Source organism: Haemorhous mexicanus, chromosome 1, assembly GCF_027477595.1.
Source record: "Haemorhous mexicanus isolate bHaeMex1 chromosome 1, bHaeMex1.pri, whole genome shotgun sequence".
Lineage (NCBI taxonomy): Eukaryota > Metazoa > Chordata > Aves > Passeriformes > Fringillidae > Haemorhous > Haemorhous mexicanus.
Genome location: NC_082341.1, coordinates 70966603 through 70987023, shown reverse-complemented (window position 1 = coordinate 70987023; position 20421 = coordinate 70966603). Strand labels below are relative to the sequence as shown.

Here is a 20421-nt window from a genome sequence, read left to right as displayed (position 1 = left end):
CATATGGCAATGGGAAGGCTGACAACTATTCACTCTCAGGGCAGTCACCTGAGCTTCTGCTGGGCTGGAATACGTAACACTGTCTGAGGAAGCTCCTCTCATCCAGGTATAAGGCAGGACACCTTAGGTCAGTTTCAAGCTTTGTATCAGCTCTGCAGCTTTCTGCTATTTTCCTCACTGCCTCCTTCACCATCACCCTGGCTGGCTGTGACAGACTCATCCATTCTCCTCTGTGCTTGGAGAACAGACAGCAATGAACACAGCTGGACACCAAGGAAAGCAGTTGGTCTCCCTGATGTCTTAGGTGCAAATTGTGAGAACATGCAGAGGAAAGCCAGGCCAAGTGCTGCATTAAATGAAAGCAGCCAGGCTACTCCAGAAGTGGCCAGCCCTGATTCAGTACAGGACTCGCCAGGGTAAAGCCTTTCTCCAGGTGTTCCCCACAAGCAGGCCCTACAAATAACACTGGTGAGGCAGGATTAATGATTCCTGCAACGGGCTTGGGAATGCCTGGACCCTGAGACGCTGAAGGCACGGCCATGGCGGGGGGATGCACTATCCAGAGCTGCCCTCAGTGTCCCAGCTGCCCAGGCAGACCTGGAGCCACAGACGACCCCGTGTCCTCTGCGTTCTCACAGTCCATGGAGCTTCCGCATCACGGGCAGTGCTGGAGGGGCAGTTCATGGCTTCAGCCCCCATTATCTCCCGGGACTGGGATCTCTGCTCCCCGCAGATCCCCCGGGCGCTGCCGCGTCTCCGTTTGTCTCCGCTTGTTGAAGAGGAGGGAGGCGCTCACAGCGCCCCGCTCCCCGCCACGGCCCACGGTGCAGCCAAGCACCTGCGCGGCGCTGGGCGCTGCTCTACTTTTGGGGGCAGCTGGAGAGGGCAAAGCCCTCAACCTTCACCTCGTGCTCTCAAGCGGGGGCAGCACTATCCCTTCCCGGGCTCCAAGGCGGGATCAGGAACCGGGAAACGACCCGGCACGAGGGACCAACAAAACCGCGCCTGCCCCGCAGCTCCCGCCGGTGACCAATCAGAGCCGCGGGGGGGCGGAGCCACAGCACAGAAGCCAAACCCTTCCCTTCCTGCATGGAGTGACAGCGGCGACCACCAATCAGAGCTCGGACAGCGCACCGCCCCTCTCTCAGGACGAGCTCTGGAGGTGGCCCCGCCTCCCGCCCGGCGGGGAGGACACGGGAGGAGAGGCGGGCCGGCCCCGCAGGGCTGGACACGGGACGGGAGGCGGGCCGGACCCCCCGTGTCTTTCCCCCCCCCCCGCCGGGCCGGCCCCCCGTCTCTCCCTCCCCGCCGGGCCGGCCTCGCTGGGTGCAATGTTTTGCCGGAGCGCCGGCCGGGCCCTCCGGGCTCTGGCGCTGCTGCAGTTGCAGCCGCCCGCCCGGGCAGCGCCGCTCACGCCCCGGGGACCGGGCGCCTGCTACGGGTAAAATCCACCGCCGCTTCCTTCTCCCTTTTCCCAGCTCCTTACTCCCTTCCCGCGGCTTGGGGAAGGGGATATTTGTCAGACAGGCGGCGGGATGGACGAAGCGTGTTAGCAGAGGGGGTGGTGCATCGGATCGGGAGGGCGGAGGTGACAAAGGGCAGTGTCCTGAGGAGCCTGCTCCTGCTTTCCCTGCGCTCCAAGGATCCGTTCCAGGTTCCCGCAGGGCAGGACGTGCCGCTGACCGCCAGCCCTCGGCCCCCTGCTGTTGGTAAGGGGCTCCCTGGAGGTCGCCGAGGTCGCCAAGAGAACACATGTATCTAATCTATATCATACTGCTTATTCCGCAGAGGAATACTGACATAGTACCATAATTTTTTTCCCTTGCGCAGATAAAGAGCAGGTCGTATTGTAGCTGGAACAGAGGTAGTATCCAGGTTAAGCTGCACTCCTACAGAGTACGTGGTGAAGTACAAGATCTGCCCACTCTGCATCTGTGCTGCCTTGGTAAACATAGGCAGTTTGTATCCAATGCTCCTCAAAGAGTTATACACCTTAACATCACCGATTCGAAATAACAGGGTGGGTTTTTTGTTTTGTTTTACCAGAGTTTCCAATTCTGTCAACCAACAAAAGAAACCCCCGTTCTTTATGAAAACTTAACAGAAGTGAAGTCATCCTGCTGACAAGAAAACTGATGAAGTGATTTCAAACTCACAGAAATTTGATACTGGGGAACTAAGTATGCCTTAGGTCTTGGCAGTTCCAATGCAATTTCTTAGTGCATAAAAAACCCAACTCATTTGTTGTTAGTCCAAAAAGTGTTGAAAATACCCTCTGCATTAAACTTCTGGGTTTCAGTGGACTTCACACTGAGGCGTAATCCAAGAATGGAAAAGCATCACAGACTCAGCAAAATTCTCAAGGCCCAGATGTTAATAATTAATCCTAAAAACATAGAAATATGTGAAAAAAAATCGGAATCAGGAAAGCAGAATATATAACTCTGTCTATTAAAGTGTACATTGCTAACCTGTTTTTAAAAAGGTAACAAGATGTTGATTATTTCTGTTTTGTTAGGAACTGTAAGTGGTTTGGCAATTATTAATCATAAGCAAAAAACCCCATCACATAATTCTTAGAATTTTATAAGAGCAATGTGCTGATGTACTGTGGTGTAAACTATAATAAAATACCTGTTGAAATTAATGACAAACCAAAAGATGATATATGAAAAATAATTTTTTAAAAACCTTATAAAGAAAAAAAGTGAAAGTCAGTACTCAATAAGGGCTAAGGCAGCCATATGAGTGCTACATGCAAAATTGAATTGTGAGGTGTATAAACCACATCAAGTGTGATACACGGACTATAAGGAAGTTTAGCATTACAGGCATACTGTCATTTGGATCCCGTTAGCATAGCAATTCAGCAAAACTCACCAAAGTAATAATTACACAATTAATTTCTTTGAACTGTACTCTTGCCACAGATCTGCATTTGTACTCCAATTCTCAGACTGGATCACATAAAGAGGTGATTCTATTCTGCACAGTCACAGCTTTTATTGGGGCATGTGGCATGATGGGTTACATAGACCCAAGATTTCATGTAAAATCAAAATTGGCTTTGTCTTGAAGAGTTTCTGTGGTTTAACTGCCACCTATGTATTGGGAACCTGAGTTTGCAAGCTACTGTTCATTTTTCCTATGAAAAGGGTTTAAATTAGTGGGATTGTTTTTACCTATAATCCACCACTTTCAACTCTATATGTACTGTAAGTAGTTTAGACTTTATATATAAAAATTAAATTGTTAATGAATTGCCCAGGGCATATCGTGGAATAGAGATTGTTACATCTAAGACTGGAAAAGAACATGTCTCTATGTGCATGAAATTCACAGTGATTGAACTCATAGGGCATTAATATTTAATCTAGGTAAAATTATGGCTACTCAATAGGTAACCAAATGCCAAGATTTTTGTCATATTGTCTTTAAATAAAATGAATTAGGCTGTTGAAAAGATATTATGCAATCATTAGGGCACAAATTTGCCTGGGAGAACAGATGTAATGGTTTATACTGTTAAGAAGATACTTTGAATCTGTGCTACTTCTGCTTCTCTCCAGGGGTTTGTATCTGGACATAGTTTCGTGGGTCACTTATTTGCATTTACACATTTGTCCTGCTTTGTACTGAAGATTAGTGTAAGGGTTTAAGTGTTGGGGCTGAGAGATGGCCTCACAGTGGGTTTCTGTGGTGATTTTTTAGTGAGTGGATTTACTGCTCATGTGATATTTTCCAATTAAGCGCTATCTCCTGGTGAGATTACACTGACAGAAATATTATTATCACATTCTTCTTCTTGCTCTCATCTCAGTGCAAAGTGGTTTTCATGGCAGACCCTATGGTTCATGAGGAACAGCAACAATAGATTGTGGTTTCTCTGGCAGATCATGAGGCTCAGTTTAGTAATAGCAAGGTGAACACCAGCCATTTTGAAAGTTATGCTGTGACAGAATGAGACTTCTCCTCTCTAATGTATTTATTTCAATGTTTCTGTAGCCATGTAAAGCTGCCTTCATATTTTCCTGGTTGCACCATCAAGATTGTTTTCCCACCCCCAAGCCTTTAGCCTAGGTATGAATACTACATAGTGGTCACAACTGAATAATTCTCTGCTCCTGAGAAGCTTTTTTTAATCTTCCATGCATGGATGAAAGGCAAGTGACCCATTGAAATATCACAGTGCTGTCATTAATATCTAGGAAAAGTAATTATTCTTTATTCCTGGAGTGACCAGGTAGTAATTAAAATTAACTGTCTGAATGCTTTCCTATTTCTCTCCTTTTTCCCTGTCCTTAGTACTTCAATAACATCTGCCAAAATCCAAGTGAATGGAGTCCACCTGCATTATCAGCAAACAGGAGAAGGAAGCCATGCAGTTCTTCTGCTTCCAGGAATGCTAGGTTTGGAGATTTTATCTTGTCTTTGTAGAGCAACCACTTCTTTATCCATTTGGTCTCCAGCAAGAATGCACAAAACTATTTTGTAATGTATTCAATACCTGATTATGGAGCATTGCCATTAAAAAAAATGCTACACTTAAAATAGAAGGGAAAATGCAGAGTTGTTCTCATCAGTTAACAGTTTTTAGAAGATTTCATTTATCTTACCAAGCACCTTTTATACAATGTCTTGACTTACCTAGTGGTCACTTGCACTTTTGGATTTAACTGTGCGAAGGTGGTGTGCAGGAAAGGTGGCAAATAGCTACACAAGGTGGAAAATAGCAGAAATGGGGGGAAAAATCAGGTCAGCTATATTTGTTACACAGGCTGAATTATGCATTCCTCTTTAGAAGCTGGATGGATTCCAACTGAGTTCATAGACATAATGTAACCCTTACAGTTTATTGTGAAAAACTCACTGTTATTTTTTTTTTTTTTTTTTGCCTAAAGATGTATTTTCACATTTTGTTTATTCAGTGCAACATCATTAAGATTCTCAGTGGTTTTTTGAGATGGACAACAGGTTCAGTTAGCCTAAGTGGTGTCTGTCCATTGAAAACACTGTTTTTGATAACAACCTTTTAAAATTACCACAACCTATTTTTTCTGGGTTCTTGCAGTTCTAAAGGATCCATCAGACTTACCAACGGTTCATGGCAGGCTGTCAGTAGGACTGTAACTGTGCTCAGAGTTGGGCAAATGCTTAATTGAATTGCTGGATAAGATGATAAAATGTCAAGAACTGAAGAGCAGGAAACATTTGTTCTTCTTGGCAGCAACGTTTTCAAGTCTTCATGGAGGGGTTCTTTCTTTCAAAGAATTCTCAAGGGGAGAGTGGAAAAACATTAATACTAGTCATCCTTCTAGTATTTCAAAATATGAAAAATATGTTTCAATCTATTGATTTTAAACAGCTTTTTAAATTAGCAATACTATTGCCAATGCAAACTCTTTAAACAGAAATAAAGTATTTCTTCAGTTGTGACCAATATTATTATTATTATTATTGATGATGATGATGATTATTATTATGCATACACTGCTATCATCATAGCAGGCTATATAAAGCCTCTTTTATAACTTAAACCTATTGAGGGTATCTGAGGACTGATTTGTCCAAGTAAACAGAAAAAAATCTTTTAAATGCCTTTAAATGGCCTTTTTAATATAGCAACGGATATATTTCATATTTCAGCACATTTAATTTGAATAATTTTTAATCAAATAGCATTTTATGCTATTACCACATGACCACAACACAAACTGCAGTCTTACCTTCATGCTAGGTTATCTTCATTCATAGATAGCTTAGTGCAATAGATAGGAGTACTTAATTTTTAAATCCCTTGAAGATCTGAGTAATTAATAAAAGAAATGGTTCTGCATCAGAAAAAAGGCTGTATTTGGCTTATTTTTACATACTAGAAAAATAAAATTATATAATTTTATGCTTCTGTGTCACCACAGTCTCCTCAGGCAACAAAGTATTTAAAGGTCAGCTTTAAGCATCAATAGAGATGCTTTATCAAATAATAACTGTCTGGCACAGTGCTTTTCACTTACAAATTTGTAGCAAAATATTCCTGCCCTCTCTGTTTCACCTGTATTGCCCGGGTAATTTGGGCAATTAAATGCCCACATTTAAATCTGTCAAATATAAATCCCTACTCATGTACGTCAGTTTAAGATACTGCATTTAATCATAGGTGAGAATGCTGTTCTTGATAACCTTTCATACCTACCAGAAAGGGTTTGCTCTGAACATACTGCAGATGCTTCTAAAGATTTTACTTGTCGCACTTCCTGTCTAAGAGTTGCAATGAATAGTTACAATTAAAGAGTACTTCACTTGTTGGATAATCTCTCATTTGGAATAAAGTTACAAGATTTCCCCATTTTCCCTTTAGAGTATGTATACTATATTTGCAGTATGGTGGTTAATAAAATTGAAAAATTATAATGTTTCAGGGAGTGGTCAAACCGATTTTGGGCCGCAGCTTAAGTCTATGAATAAGCAGCTTTTCACAGTTGTTGCTTGGGATCCTCGGGGTTATGGAAAGTCCATTCCTCCATCTCGAGACTTTCCTCCAGATTTCTTTGAGAGGGATGCAAAAGATGCTGTGGATCTTATGCAGGTAAATCTATTATGAGATTTTTATTATTTCTTTTCTTTTTTTTTTTTTTAAGTTGTTTTCCTTAAATTTTGAGAAGGAGGAATGTTTTTTCCAGCATACAGCAGATTATAAAAAGACCATACAAATGAAGGCTTAAAAGTGAGCATGTACACACTATTCCAGAAAATATTTTCTTCTTCCACCTATTTGGCAAGGTGCACAGAGGTTCAGCAGTAGGAATTAATATAGAGCAATATGCTTTTATTCTAAGACCCTGCCCTAAGAGGTTTGCAGCCAAGAACCATATAAGTTTAGTTAATGTGTGTATAAGAAACAGAATCTATGCAAAGTAATTTAATTGAAGGGATTACCAAACTGAAGGGCTCTCAGAAAATTTTCTATGGAATCGAATCTTGGCATTTTGCCTTGAGCAGCCCATTTTAAGCAACATTTGATTCTAAAAATTAACTTGATGGTTTACATTTTACAGCATATTACTGAAGTAATTTTTGTGGGAAATCAAAATCTTCCTGTGACCATACCAAATCTTACTAATTAATACAGCTATTGTGGTTATAAAGAATGTGGCCTAAAGCTGTCATTATTTCTCCTTCTTGCAGAATTTTTAATTCAAATCTGTGTTTCTCTTTTATTCTGTCCTATAACTGCTGACACTATTTTCTGGTTTAGATTTAACTAATATTCTGGTTTTTTATATTAAGATATACAGTCTCTTTGGTCATGTAAAGAAAATTGGCAGAGCATTAAAATTCCAAAAATATGAGGCAGGATTCAGACAGTCAGTCCAACTGTATTTCTGTAATAAACAATAACCTTGCTGAAAACCCATCTGAAAATGGAAATGTGGCCTTCCAGGTGGATTCTGCATAGTGAAACAAACTAAGTCTGACAGCAGAATCGGGATTAAGACACAGATTTGCCCTCTAACTGTAAAAGCTATCTCTCTGTACTGTAAATCTTCAATTTCTTCTGCTACACTTGCAAAGAAAATAAAGATGCTGCCATGAATAGGTGACAAACTTGCAGTCTAAATGGTTGTCGCCCTTTCTTGTCTCTGATCAAATACTAATAAATGCAAAATATTAAACAGATCTTTCCCCAAAAGAATGTAACGGTGTAACTTCCAGCCAAATGGAACAGCAGCCTACCAGTCTCTAGAGCTGCCAAAGCAAATGAGGCATAGCATCCTGTTTTTTTGAAGATGTTTCTCAATATAAGCATATAATAACAACTTACTAAAGTGTTTCCACGTGTGGGTGGCTAGCTGCTATTTTAGGATATTATAAAGGATAGCACAAATCCCAAGGAATCATTCCAACTATGATTTCCAGAATATAATGCTTTAAATACATCATCCTGCCTACAATCAGACAAAAAACACATCCATATGGGTGAGCCTTCAGAACCTTTTTTCTAGTCTCCTTCAGATTCTGGTGTCTCTGCTGGAGCTGTGAGTGATGCAAGGTTTCTGAGAAATAACTAAACCTGAAATTCTGCAGAGTATTTAGGACCTTTATGCAGAAGACACTGTTCTGTATCTCTGTTTGTGTTCTGTGAAGGAGTTTAATTGAAATAAAAGGAGTGTAATGCACCTGAGCTCACTTTACTGCCCTCCACCCCAATGTTTACTGCTAGCAAAGCCAATAGCATTAGAACAATCATAGGGAAATAAGTAGTGTTGATATTTAAGAAGTTCTTACTCTTCAGAGCCACTGTCCTAGCAAAAGAATGGGCTTGGGTTTCTGTATGTTTTTGTAGACCAAGTGCAACTTTTGCTTGTGCTACACTCCCTGTGATGCAGTGAAAGCATGCATGCAGTGCAGAGTGATGTTGTATTGCAGCTCACTGTTGTATGTGGTCATTGGATTGCATTTCACATAGGCCTGGATGGAGGGGGTGACTACAAAAGAAATTTTTTTCACTTACTGACTAAAGGCAGCACAAAATCACCTACAAAACTCTGCTGTGCAATCAGCTTTCAGGTTATTACCCATGTTAGTTTAGCAACCTGTACTGTAAATAGTTAAAAATTAAAGCAAGCAAAAGTGCGCACCTTATCCAGCACATCTGTTACATCACATTGTTTTCTGAAGGCTGCAAAGGATAAATTAAATTCCTCCTGCTGGAAAGGCATCCTGAGATAGCCCAAAGAATGCATCAAGATAAAGGCTAGTAAACACGAGAAATACTGGAGGCAAATAGATCTCAAATAACCTGGCATGAAGAACGAAAATTTAATCAGCTATTCCATCCATCGGCCAGCTTTGAGCTCCATCATTTGCTATTGGCAATAGATGAACAGTAGCAACATCAAAATTTAAGCTTTACAAGCACTGCTGCCAACATACCAGGAGCCCTTGAGCAGCACAATAGTGAAAGCTGGGCTAAGATGAACTACCTCTTCATCAGACCAGGGCCAACTTCTGATCAGCTGCAAAAATTCAAAGTTCTCTTTGCTTGCTATGAGCTCTTACTTTACATGTCCCTTTCTTTCCCCTACCTTATTTATTTTCTGTTTAGTAGTTGCAGCTTTGCAGAGTGAAATCTAAAATTGGTGAAAACTACAGTGAGCAGAATACTGAGGATAAAGCCAAAACCAGAAAAAACTTTATAGGGATAGAAGTCTACTAAATGTCAAGTTGATTAGTAAAGTTGTGACTCACTTAAGCATTAAGTTTACAAGCAAAGTAGAAACTTCTTTTTCTCCCTCTGTAGTTGTTTCTCTCATTTGCCTGCATTTTTGTTTTCTTCTGTCACAACCAAGCCAGCCTGGACTTCCGACATCACCAAGCACGAAAGCAACTCATTCGACTAACTTGATCTTTTTCCTCCAAAAGTACAATATACTCCTTAATTACATCTAAAAAGGTGTAATTTCTGCAGAACAAAAGCAAAAAACACTGCAAAATATATTTTCTTGTGAATGAGTTCACAAACCGCAGTTGCTATATGCAAAACTTCAAGTATTGCTTAACCATTGAACCATTGGTTCACCATCGTCCCTCTACAACCTTCAGAGGAGTGCCTTTACCTTCCCTACTCTTTCTCCACTGAGCATAACACACACAAAATTCTCTCACCTGTGACTATCAGTACTCCCTTTGACATATAGTGATTTATGAGGAAACAAGGTTTTCAAATTCTAGTAGAAAGCATTATCATAGAATCACAGAACATGCTGAGTTGGAAGGGACCCATCTGGATCATGGAGTACAACTCCTGGCCCTGTGCAGGATGCTCCAAGAGTCACACCATGTGCCTGAGAGCACTGTCCAAACACTTCTTGGGTTCTGTCAGGCTTGGTGCTGTGATCATTGCCCTGCAGAGCCTGTTCCAGTGCCCGACCACCCTCTTTGTGAAAAACCTTTTCCTGATATCCAACCTAAACCTCCCCCAACAGAGCTTCATGCCATTCCCTTTGGGTCCTGTCGCTGGTCAGAATGAATTAAGGTCTTGGTTGTCATATTTTTTGCCCTAAGCCTTCCTTTTGAAGAAAGAGGAATTTAGTTATTAATGTTTGAAATCACAACTGACCGTGAAGTAACATTTCAAATATACACTTACAAGCTTCAGAAAATGTGAATAAGCAACTAAAATTTTATACAATCCTTCAGAAAATACTTTAGGTGTTTTTTGGTTGTTACCAAAAAGCAGATTTTTTTAAAGCTCAGATAGCATCAGTAAACCAGATCACTGGCTTCCATTTTTCAAGTCTTAGACTTTTTCTTAAGTTTAGCTTAATCTTGGATTGCTTACCATCCACACTGTGGTAGTCTTTGCCAACTTCATACCAAGAGAATCCATGGATTCTTCATATCATCAGGCTTTCTGAAAAGGTCTTTACTCTCCATTTTAAATCAGCTTTTCTTTTTTTGAAGGGCTTTTTAAAATGCATCAAGAATCTAATAGGACTACTGCCCATTTCATTAAAGAGTTATAGAAAATTGACAATGGCAGGTGTAATTTCTTGTTTTCTAAATTTGACTTTTTTTAAGCATTTTTATGTATAGCAAGAAAATTATGTTTTCTAATTATAAAAGCTAACTATAGTTCAACTATGTAGTGTTGTGCCTAAAACATTACAGTTCATTTTCAAGAAATATTTGACATTTGGCTGTAAAGCCAGCTGATGATTTGCATATAACTTTCTTGTATGAATCAAGGCACTGAAGTTTAAGAAGTTCTCCCTGCTGGGGTGGAGTGATGGTGGAATTACAGCTCTCATTGCTGCTGCAAGGTACCCAAATCTTATCCACAAGTTGGTTGTCTGGGGAGCAAATGCCAGTGTTACTCAAGAGGATGTGAGAATTTACAATGGTATGTAAATTAATTATTTTACTTTCTACTTGACCCAAGGGTCTTAGTCATGTGACAGCTAAGTGGAGACAGAGCTGAGGACACAACAAACCTAGAGAGACAGGACACAAAATTCACTGCATTGTGAGGTATAGGGATAGCTTAAAGTTATAGTGAGAAACTCTCTAACAATTACTCTAAGGGTAATATAATAGATTTTTAACAAGCCCTTACCAACTTAGCCTGATGAAAGGCAGAAGTTACAATAGCTTATCAGCAGTTTTCAGAAAGTCAAAGTTTTGTTGTTATAACAAATTTCTAAAACTAAATTCCAAACAATGCTATCAAACCCCAGGTTTGATTTCTTATCTCACATCTTGCCCAACCTTTTTAAAACTGGGTCCACAAATAATTACTGGGCTAGCTCATTACAGTTTTTGCCTCTAGGGGCTATATAATATAGACAGTAAGAAAACAAGTTCATAATTTACCTTTTAAGTTCAGGAAGCAAATGAATCATTCAAGTAAATGTCCCAAGGTGTCTTTACCATTTGCATTCCTTCAGAGTTAATTATTATCATTAGAAAACCTTTGCAAAGTAAAGAAATATGGAATTTCTGATCCTTATTCCACTCATGTGAAATAGAATCTGAGATCACTGCTCACTATAAAGAAAAAATAGGAAGAAATGGCTGGTCAACTCAGAAAGGGGCCGTATTTCCTGTTGAACATAGAAATGAAAAGAGTTAACCATGCCAGCTCTCAACAAATGTAACTCAGTATAGCTTCATTTTAGTGACTGGAGTTTGATTTATACCAGCTGTGAAATCTCTCTGGCTTCAGCAAAATTACAAGTGTATATATTGCACATCTGTATTTACCTCACCTATACTAAAAGTGGAGTAGCATGAGTAATATATTTTTTAGTTCAGAAAGCAAAATGCTTTTTAGCTCTGTAAAATGCTTTATTTCTTTACATGTTTTTTTATTTATGATTTTTTTCTTGTATAACTATGAATTGAACATCTCTTCCCTGCACAAGGGACTCAAATGTAAAATAAAAATTTTAAAAACCCCAGAACAACAAAAAGCACCCTATTTACATGGAGCACCCACTGCAATATTGGCCTTTGGCCTTTGTGAATTGTTGCTTTGAACATCTCTCCCTGGCTGACAGATCAGAGAGTAGCAGCACAAGTCTTCTACAACTGGCTTATCAGTGCATGTCAGCTGCATTGGAGGGTTTGGCAGGAAAGAAAGGTGTTGGTTTGGTTTCTGTGTCCTTTCAACATTGACTTCTCCCTTCTCTTTTTAAATTAATGCCAGCCACAAGGATAAAACAGTAGATTATATATGGGAAACCATTGTTCTGTAGCACCTAGCCCAGGGTGAGCAGACTCATTTCCAATCAGATGCTGTTACAAAACACTTTCAGTCACTGCTACCTTTGTCATTTGGCTAGACAGGTTCTCTTTGTTAATTAACACCTCATTCCTTTCTTCCCTTAATTCCCTTTTGAAACCAATTAAAACCTTTGCTAGTGGCATATTTTGCAGTTTGATGATTCAGTACTGTCCTGTTCTCTACTGTGCCAACTTTGTTTCAGATTTTGTCAGTACAAAGCTGTACAGCAGGAATACAGTTTAGTTAAAATAACCCTTTTGAATACCTAGTTTGTGAGCAGTACCAAAAATTTTAGAGGGAAAAAAATTGAAAAATCTGATAAATAAATAAATAAATAAATAAATAAAATGTCAGATTATTTGTACAGTTTTAGCCAGCCTGCCATGAGTCACAGATCTCTACTGAGTCACTTGTTTTTGTCCAAAACTATGGCAAATGTACCATGATGTCAGCTTGCTGGAATGCCTTAGTAAGAGCTTCCTTCCTCTGAGAGTTGGTAGGAGCCATGGAAGAACTTCCATCCATGAGTTGATGCAAAAGGCTAGAGGATATGAAAAAGAACTGCCAGGTCTAGAACACTGTTATGAAACATTTTTATACACAAGGTAGCCTTTGACCTTCTCTTTTGAAAGCCTTCCAGAAAGAACCATCAGAAGTTTTAGGACTGAGTCCTTTGAATATTATGTTTTTTCTGTTTTTCCTTGTGACCATAATAACAAGATGTTCCTCTACAACTGAGAAGACCACAGCAGAGGTTGCACAACTGTCTTTTTTACACTCTTTCCATACTATGAATTATTTGAAATATTCATTGCAGTTTCAAGTTTGAAATACGTATTTGCAGTCTGGTTTGAGAACTTGCCAAATTAGGTGTGGTTTGTACCTTTTTGCTGGAAAGGACATAACATTTCAACTTTATTTTATGCAGGCATCCGAGATGTTTCAAAATGGAGTGAAAAGGTCAAGAAACCACTGGAAGAGCTGTATGGACATAAGTACTTGGCAGAAACCTGTGAGGCTTGGGTAGATGGAATATCACGCTTTGCTGAAAATTCAGATGGTAAGGCTTTGACAATGTTGAACTGAGGCAATTAGAGTAGCAAGCAGTTCTGGATAAAAAAAATCTAGCGGTTCTTCTAGCAGCCAATAAAAGAAGGACTCTGCATATGGCAGAAAGCTGGGTCTGACTCACACTCAGGAATAACACAATTACTGTGTAGATAGGTCACAGAACCAGAAAGGTACGAAGGCAAACATTTCTGGAAAACATTAGCTGATGAGGCTCTCCTCTTGTTCCACCACAAAACTGCACTATTAAGTAAGTCATTGCTTTTGTGCAGACTAAATAGGAAGGATTCTACTCAGGCAGAATCTTTCTCTCCTCTTCTGTCTCTGTGTCAAAGGATTATCTCTTGGTGACATAGTTAAGATGTACCAAAAGTAAGGCATGCTCTTTCCACTTTTTGCAAAAGAGAAGAACTCTTTCAAACCTTGTAGCATGTGAGTTAAAAAAGAAGGGACTTCAGATTTTCAGAACTCAGAATTAAAAAACCACATTTTAAAAACACTGTTGAAGCAGCTCAGGTGTTTAAAAACAAAACTACACAATATAACTGTTTATCCCTGAAGATTTCTGCAATTACTCTTCATAGACCTTTTCAGCCAAGGATATTATGAATAATAATCTGCAGTTCTATTTTGATTCAGAGGGAATTTTCTTTTAATTTGCCTAAAGCAGTAATACATAATGTATTAAAAAAAGGAGTTTGTAACTCTTATGCACCTTTTCCTGTAACTCTCATAAAGAAAGATGAGAGAGGTAATGTACATTAACAGGCAGCAGGTACTACAAGGAAAACATTCCTTCATGTCATATTTTTTCCATAAATTTTTGTATAGTATCGACACAGGACTAGGACTTTTCCCAGTAATGTGATGTAACAAATGATGTTCCAATTTTATTTTAGCTTTTCTGGAATCTCCTTAAAACTATTTTTTTCTGAAGTGCAAAGCCCAGGCTGGTGAATCTGTATCTGTGACATCCCTTCACTGCCTGTACATGCCTCAGACACTGAGATAAAGTGACTGTGAAAGAGAAGCTACCAAGAAACATGTAACAAGGGTCTGAATTACCTAGATGCTGAAACTGGGTCAGATATTGGGAGAAGCCTAATGTTTGCTGCAAGAGATGAGCAGCTATCTGAGTGCAGAGTTTTTTCCAGGGGAAAACCAGTTTTCCAACTTAGATGACAAACAGGCCACCTTGCAATTAGAGTTAAAACACTGTAACAAAGGCACAGATACAGCAGATATAAGAAAAGGTGTTAATAAAACCCATCAGAGATAAAAGGAGGACAGCAAACCAATGTTGGCCAAAACCTCAAGCTCTTTTTAAAACTAGACTGTTTTCCTTGAATGAGACAGCTTTTAGTGTAAAATACCATAAGAAATGAACTTTTAGAAGGAGCTAACAATTAATGAAACTGAGTAAGTTGCATAAAGTTGCAACATCCAAGATTCTTCTTGCTATTCCATAATTTTAGAGTAAATATAATTTAATGGTTTTATTACAATACAGTTCTAGGACTGAAAACCAGGAAATAATAGTTTGACTGCCAACTATGTTCCTAGATAAATAGCCTAAATTTACTTGGAGCTTGTTCTGAAAAATAGTCAACATTTCTGCACGTATTAGAGGACTGTGGTTAAAATATTCTAAATGAAAATATTCAACCAGTAGAACTGCAAACAAAGGCTGCATAAATAACCAAACAATTGGAAAAACTGTTAAACAGTCTCTGACTTTAGAGCTAAGGAAAGTGTGCATGTATGAGCATTAATCTTACAGCTGTTGGTAGCTGCAAGGTGACAACTGCAAATAGTCAAAGTTTTCCCAAAGAAAAATGGAAAATAAAGCCCATCAAGGATGTTTTACTCAAAGATTGCCTTGCAAGAAAGTGGGAATTTAGGCAGTGAGTTTGGAAACTTGTTTACCAAGAAATGAGGAAGAAAAAGGGAGAAAATTCAGAAAAGTCTCTTAGTAAAACCATTAAAATTACTTCTAATGAGATTAAAGACTAGAAAACAAAATTATGAATGAGCAGGGAAAATAACTTTGGAATAGATTTAGTACAATTCATATCAAACAGTTATGCATTTGTGCTGGGTTTGCATGGCCAAGTTTTGGTACCAGGAGGGTTGCAGGGTGCCTAGAAGCTTCCTCTGTGTCTGGCAGAACCAATGCCAGCCTGCTCCAAGATGGACATACCACTGGCCAAGGCCAAGCCAAGCAGTGATGGCAGTAGAACTTCTGTGAAAACCTACTTAAGAAGGAAAAAAAGTTACTGTACAGATGTTACTGCAGCCAGAGAAGAGCAGAGTGAGAATATGTGAGAGGAGCAACTATGCAACAACCAAGGTCAGTGAAGAAGGAAGTGAAAGAGTAAGTGAAGAAGGTGCTCAGCTCGAGCTGAGATTTCCCTGCAGCCCATGGTGTAGATGCCGGTGAGGCAGCTGTGACCCTGCAGCCCATGGAGGTCCACAGGGATGTAGGGATCCACCTGCACCTCTTGGAGGAGCCCACACCAGAGCAGGTGTATGCCCAAGAGAGGGCTGTGTACCTGTGGGAAATCCATGCTGGAGCAGGCTCCTGCTGGGACCTGCAGACCCATGGAGAGAGGAACCCACACTGGAGCAGGTTTCCTGGTAGGACTTATGACCCAGTGGGGGCCTTATGCTGGAGCAGGCTGTGCCTGAAGGGCTGCACCCTGTGGAAAGATGACTCACCTTGCAGCAGTTTGTGGGGAACCACTGTTTGTGGGATGGATTCATGTTTCAGAAGTTCATGGAGAACTGTTTCCTGTGGGAGGGACCCCACACTGGAGCAGTGGAAGGACTCCTGAGAAGCAGCAGGAACCTGTGATGAACTGACCACAACCCCCACTCCCCATCTCCCTGCGCCACAGAGGGACAGGAGGTAGAACCCAGGAAGAAGCTTCTAAGATTTATTTTACTTCTCACTATCCTGCTCAGATTTTGTTAGTAATAAATTCAATTAATATCCCTGAGCTGAGTCTGTTTTGCCCATGATGGTATTCAGTGAGTGCTCTCTCCTGGAACTTATCTCAACTCAGGAACCTTTCATTCTGTTTTCTCGCCCCTGTCCACTTATGGAGAGGAGTGATGGAGAGGCTTAGGTAGTTGCTTGGCATCCAGCCGGGGGCAGACCATTAGAACATTGCAGAGAGCAATGGGCCTGTGAAGTGCAGCAGGTATGACTACAGCCTAAGTTAATTTCTTCCAAAAAAGTAGCAAATCTTGTAACCTGACAACTGCTGTATCCAAATCCAGCTTAACGTGAGGGCCATAAAATTCTGAGGCTGAAAAGAACAAAGCTGAGAATGAGTTTCATGTATTGGCTTTGAAGAGTCAAAGGAAGCCTGGGGGAAATGTGCAACAGAAGTACTTCATTCTCTGTATCCTTTTGTGCTAGTATCCATTAATGGAGCAAATTGCAGTGAAGTAAGATTTTGGAGAAAGAAATGTTAATTGTAGTCCTGCTTACATAGTTCTGTAGATTAATCACACACAATCCACAAGGAAAGGCAATAGCTAGAACCCAATGGAGTTCAGAGTCCTTTATGGAAGCAGTTTCATCTTTCATACAATTTTAAACTAAAGCATGACCTTCGTTTGTTTTCTCCCTAGGTAATATCTGCCAACAGTTGCTGCCAGATATTAAATGTCCCACATTTATAATTCATGGTGAGAAAGACCCTTTGGTCCCACAAGCTCATGCAGAATACATTCATAAGCACATCAAAGGCTCTCGGTAAGTTAAATGATGGAATTTTTATAAACCGTTGTTGAAGGAATGAAGTAGTTCAAACTCACTGTTTAAAAAAAAGTATTTGCACTCGTTGTCTCTGCCACACAGAGAGCTATTCTAAACTTCCCTAGCAAGTTACAATGCAAATAGGGTAGCTGGACTTTTCTTGAAATGGAAAAAGTACAGTATTTTAATAAGCTCCTTCCTAAAGCCCTCTGAGTGAAACTAAGTTCCTTTTCCTCTTTCCACTATGCAAACAGAACTACTACTCCCTAAGCTTTATCAAAGCAAGCAAAGTTGTTGTTATGACCACTGCATTCTTTTTGCTATGAGAGACCTCATTTCTGTCCCATTCAGTAGAACGGGGAATTTAGGTGCTCTTAAAGGAGAGAGATTCCCAGTTATTAGAGAGAGAAACATAGTTTACTTCTGTTTGCTCTGCCCTAATAATGTGAACAACCTCAGAGATTCTGTTTCCACCTGTCCCATGAATTTTCAATGTTTTTAAGAAAAGCAGAATGAGGAAAAGAAATGTACAGGTGTGCTCAGAAACGTTACTATATAAACGAGAAAAATCTGCTTCATGCATGTTGTGGTTTAACCCGAAATGGCAACTCAGTACTGCTCACTCCCTGACTCATGGGATCAGGGACAGAATCAGATGAGTAAAAACAGGAAAAAAAAACCCTCATGTGTTGAGATAAAGACAGATTAATAGCTAAAGCAAAAGCCACACATGCCAGCAAAGTAAAACAAGGACTTAACTCACTCCTCCCTCAGGCAGGCTGGTGTTCAGCCATCCTCAGGAAAGCCAGGGTCCATCACACATAGCAGTTACTTGGGAAGACAAATGCCATCCCTCCAAACATCCCCCTTCCTTCTTTCCCCAGCTCTGTATGCTCAGCACAATGCCATATAGCATGGAATATACCTTTGGTCAGCTTGGGTCAGCTGTCCCAGCTCTGTCCCGTCCCAACTCCTTGTGCTCACCCAGTCTCCTCCCTATTGGGGCAGTACGAGCAGCAGAGAAGGCCTTGATGCTGTGCAAGCCCTGCTCTGCAATAATAGAAACAGCTCTGTATTATCACCACTATTTCCAGCACAAATCTAAAACACAGCCCCTTAACAGTTACTGTGAAGAAAATTGACTCTATCGCATCCAAAAACCAGCACAACCTGAAAATTCCAGAAAGACTTCTTATAAAAAGCTGGGATTTTACCAGCTGAATTTTCTTCATGAATCTGCACACAAATGCAAGCATTCTATTACTTCTTAATAACAGACTGTGATAATTAGCAACGGAGAACAGAAGTAGTGGAGAGGGGGAAAAAAAGCATTTTTATGAATGCAAAGTGTAGGGAACTGTTTTGCTGGTGTCATCTCAGAGCAAAAATGAATGATATCTCAAAAGAATGAATTACTATGATCACTGCTGATTATAGTAATGCATTCTGCTACAGGAAAAATGAGAACAAGAGATCTTCCTAACAATCACACGCAGGTGTTTTATTTCACGTCTGCTGGTTTGTCACTCCTACATGCCCTGTTCAGCTGCTTGGTTTCACTGAGCTCCAAAGTACTCCAGTTGCTGACTAAGGCAAATTATCCCAAGAAAACAGACAAGAATCTGATAGCTTCTCTTTGGAAGACAAGTCAAAGAGGAAACACTGTCAGAAATTGCCATCCAATAAAAAGTAAAACAGTGATTCTTTGCATGCCTTTGTGCTGAAGTGCTCCCCTGTAAGCTTATTTGTCAGAAAAGAAACGAGACTAATGGTGTTCTCAGAAATTAATGCTTGGGCACATGGTCCTATTCTTTCCTGGTTACATTGGAAATCCATTTTCCATTGTGAAGCAGAAAGAAAAGCCTAAATACAGAACATTTTCAATAACACATGCTTCCACCATCAGTTTTTCTTGCCTTGACTTTTATCTAGTAGTAAAGTAGAAAAAACTTCTTCTGATTATAGTGCAGATATATTGCTGGTTTCTCTCCTGGTGAAAGAGTGTGCCATCATTCTGCGTTTGCATGGCATGGCTGGAGTCTGGTAGCATTGCAATAGTCAGAAGCATTAATGGCAATAGGAAATAGCATGCACAGTGCTTTAGTTTGTGCGTCTGTGTGCTGCTTACCTTTCAAGAAACAGACCTCATGAAATTCACAGAATTCACTAGACAAGCTGGGTATGTTCACATGCTGCTGCTCTTTCCCAAAACAAAACAGCACTCATCAGCCACCAAAAGGAGGTCGATCCCATTTGTTCTAGTGGGACTTGGACATGAAGGCAACATAGTATCAGTCAAAATGGTTCCAGCTCTATAGCAACTGCTTAGTGTGAGGAAGAACAAAACAATTTAAAGAATTCCCCACCTCCATATAAAGAAGTGTACATCCTTGGTGTATAAATTTTGTCTCAGAAAGCAAAAATAAGTAGAATTTTAGGCATGTCAGACCATATTCATATTATAAAAAATTAACCTTATTCACAGGTACTACTTCTAAGCTTTTGGTATAGGCAGGGAATGTCTGACTTCCATTTTTATTTTAATGGATGAATGGTTTTAGTTTTGGATTGTCTTTTTTCAGAAAGATTAGACAAAGTACAAATACTAACCAAGTTTGGGTAATGACAAGAACTCTACGTTTCACTGCCCGGCACAATTACTATTCTCTGAAAGAAGCAGAAGTGCTCAGGTACTTTACATGCCTTTAAAAGATGCATCTTACATAAGTTTTGGAACTTATCTTCTCTGAAGATCACCCTAAGGTTTTCTAGAAACTGGGTCTAGGACACAAAAATTTGGTTTAGGCTTATTTTATCCTCCCCAGAGTGGGACAAGTAGTATGCTTGCTGGTCCAACTGTTGCTGTGGTTCACATTCCAACCACATACATAAGGACAGTACTTAAAATAAGAGTTACTACAATTCCTTACTGAGCAACCAAGACCAAGGAAAATGAAGCAAGCATTTTAATTACCTAAACTCACAAAATAAAATGTATAATCAGTGGAGTTTTTTTTCTCTTTTAAGGTTGCTTCTGATGCCAGAAGGAAAGCATAATTTACACCTGCGTTTTGCAAAGGATTTCAACAGAGAAGTGGAAAATTTCCTACGCTGACATGAACCATAAAACAAGTCAGAGGTGCTTAGCCTTTGCCTTGTTTAGGAATTTTGGTTGGAATTTCCGTTTGCAACGATGTTATAGGTCGGTTTGAGTCATGTAAGAAAAACATTAAACAAATTTGCATGAGAAGCATATGTCTTAAGAGCACGTAAGCCTCAACAATCAGAGCATATCACTGTA

General features: G+C 40.0%; 1 protein-coding gene across 1 annotated transcript; it reads left to right on the top strand.

Annotated features, from left to right (window-relative positions):
- Positions 1–1198: 1198 nt before the first annotated feature.
- BPHL (biphenyl hydrolase like) lies at positions 1199–20370 on the top strand. The gene is made up of 7 exons (XM_059853444.1): positions 1199–1441; positions 4306–4409; positions 6420–6586; positions 10750–10903; positions 13215–13346; positions 16994–17117; positions 20148–20370. Exons 1-7 carry the CDS (start codon positions 1332–1334, stop codon positions 20233–20235), a joined length of 879 nt encoding a protein of 292 aa, XP_059709427.1. The 5' UTR covers positions 1199–1331; the 3' UTR covers positions 20236–20370.
- Positions 20371–20421: the final 51 nt, after the last annotated feature.

Coding starts and splice junctions, on each gene's coding strand:
- BPHL (XM_059853444.1), top strand. CDS start 1,332: ATGTTTTGCCGGAGCGCCGGCCGGGCCCTCCGGGCTCTGGCGCTGCTG. Junction 10,904..13,214: donor GGATGTGAGAATTTACAATG/GTATGTAAATTA, acceptor TATTTTATGCAG/GCATCCGAGATGTTTCAAAA. Junction 17,118..20,147: donor AAGCACATCAAAGGCTCTCG/GTAAGTTAAATG, acceptor TTCTCTTTTAAG/GTTGCTTCTGATGCCAGAAG.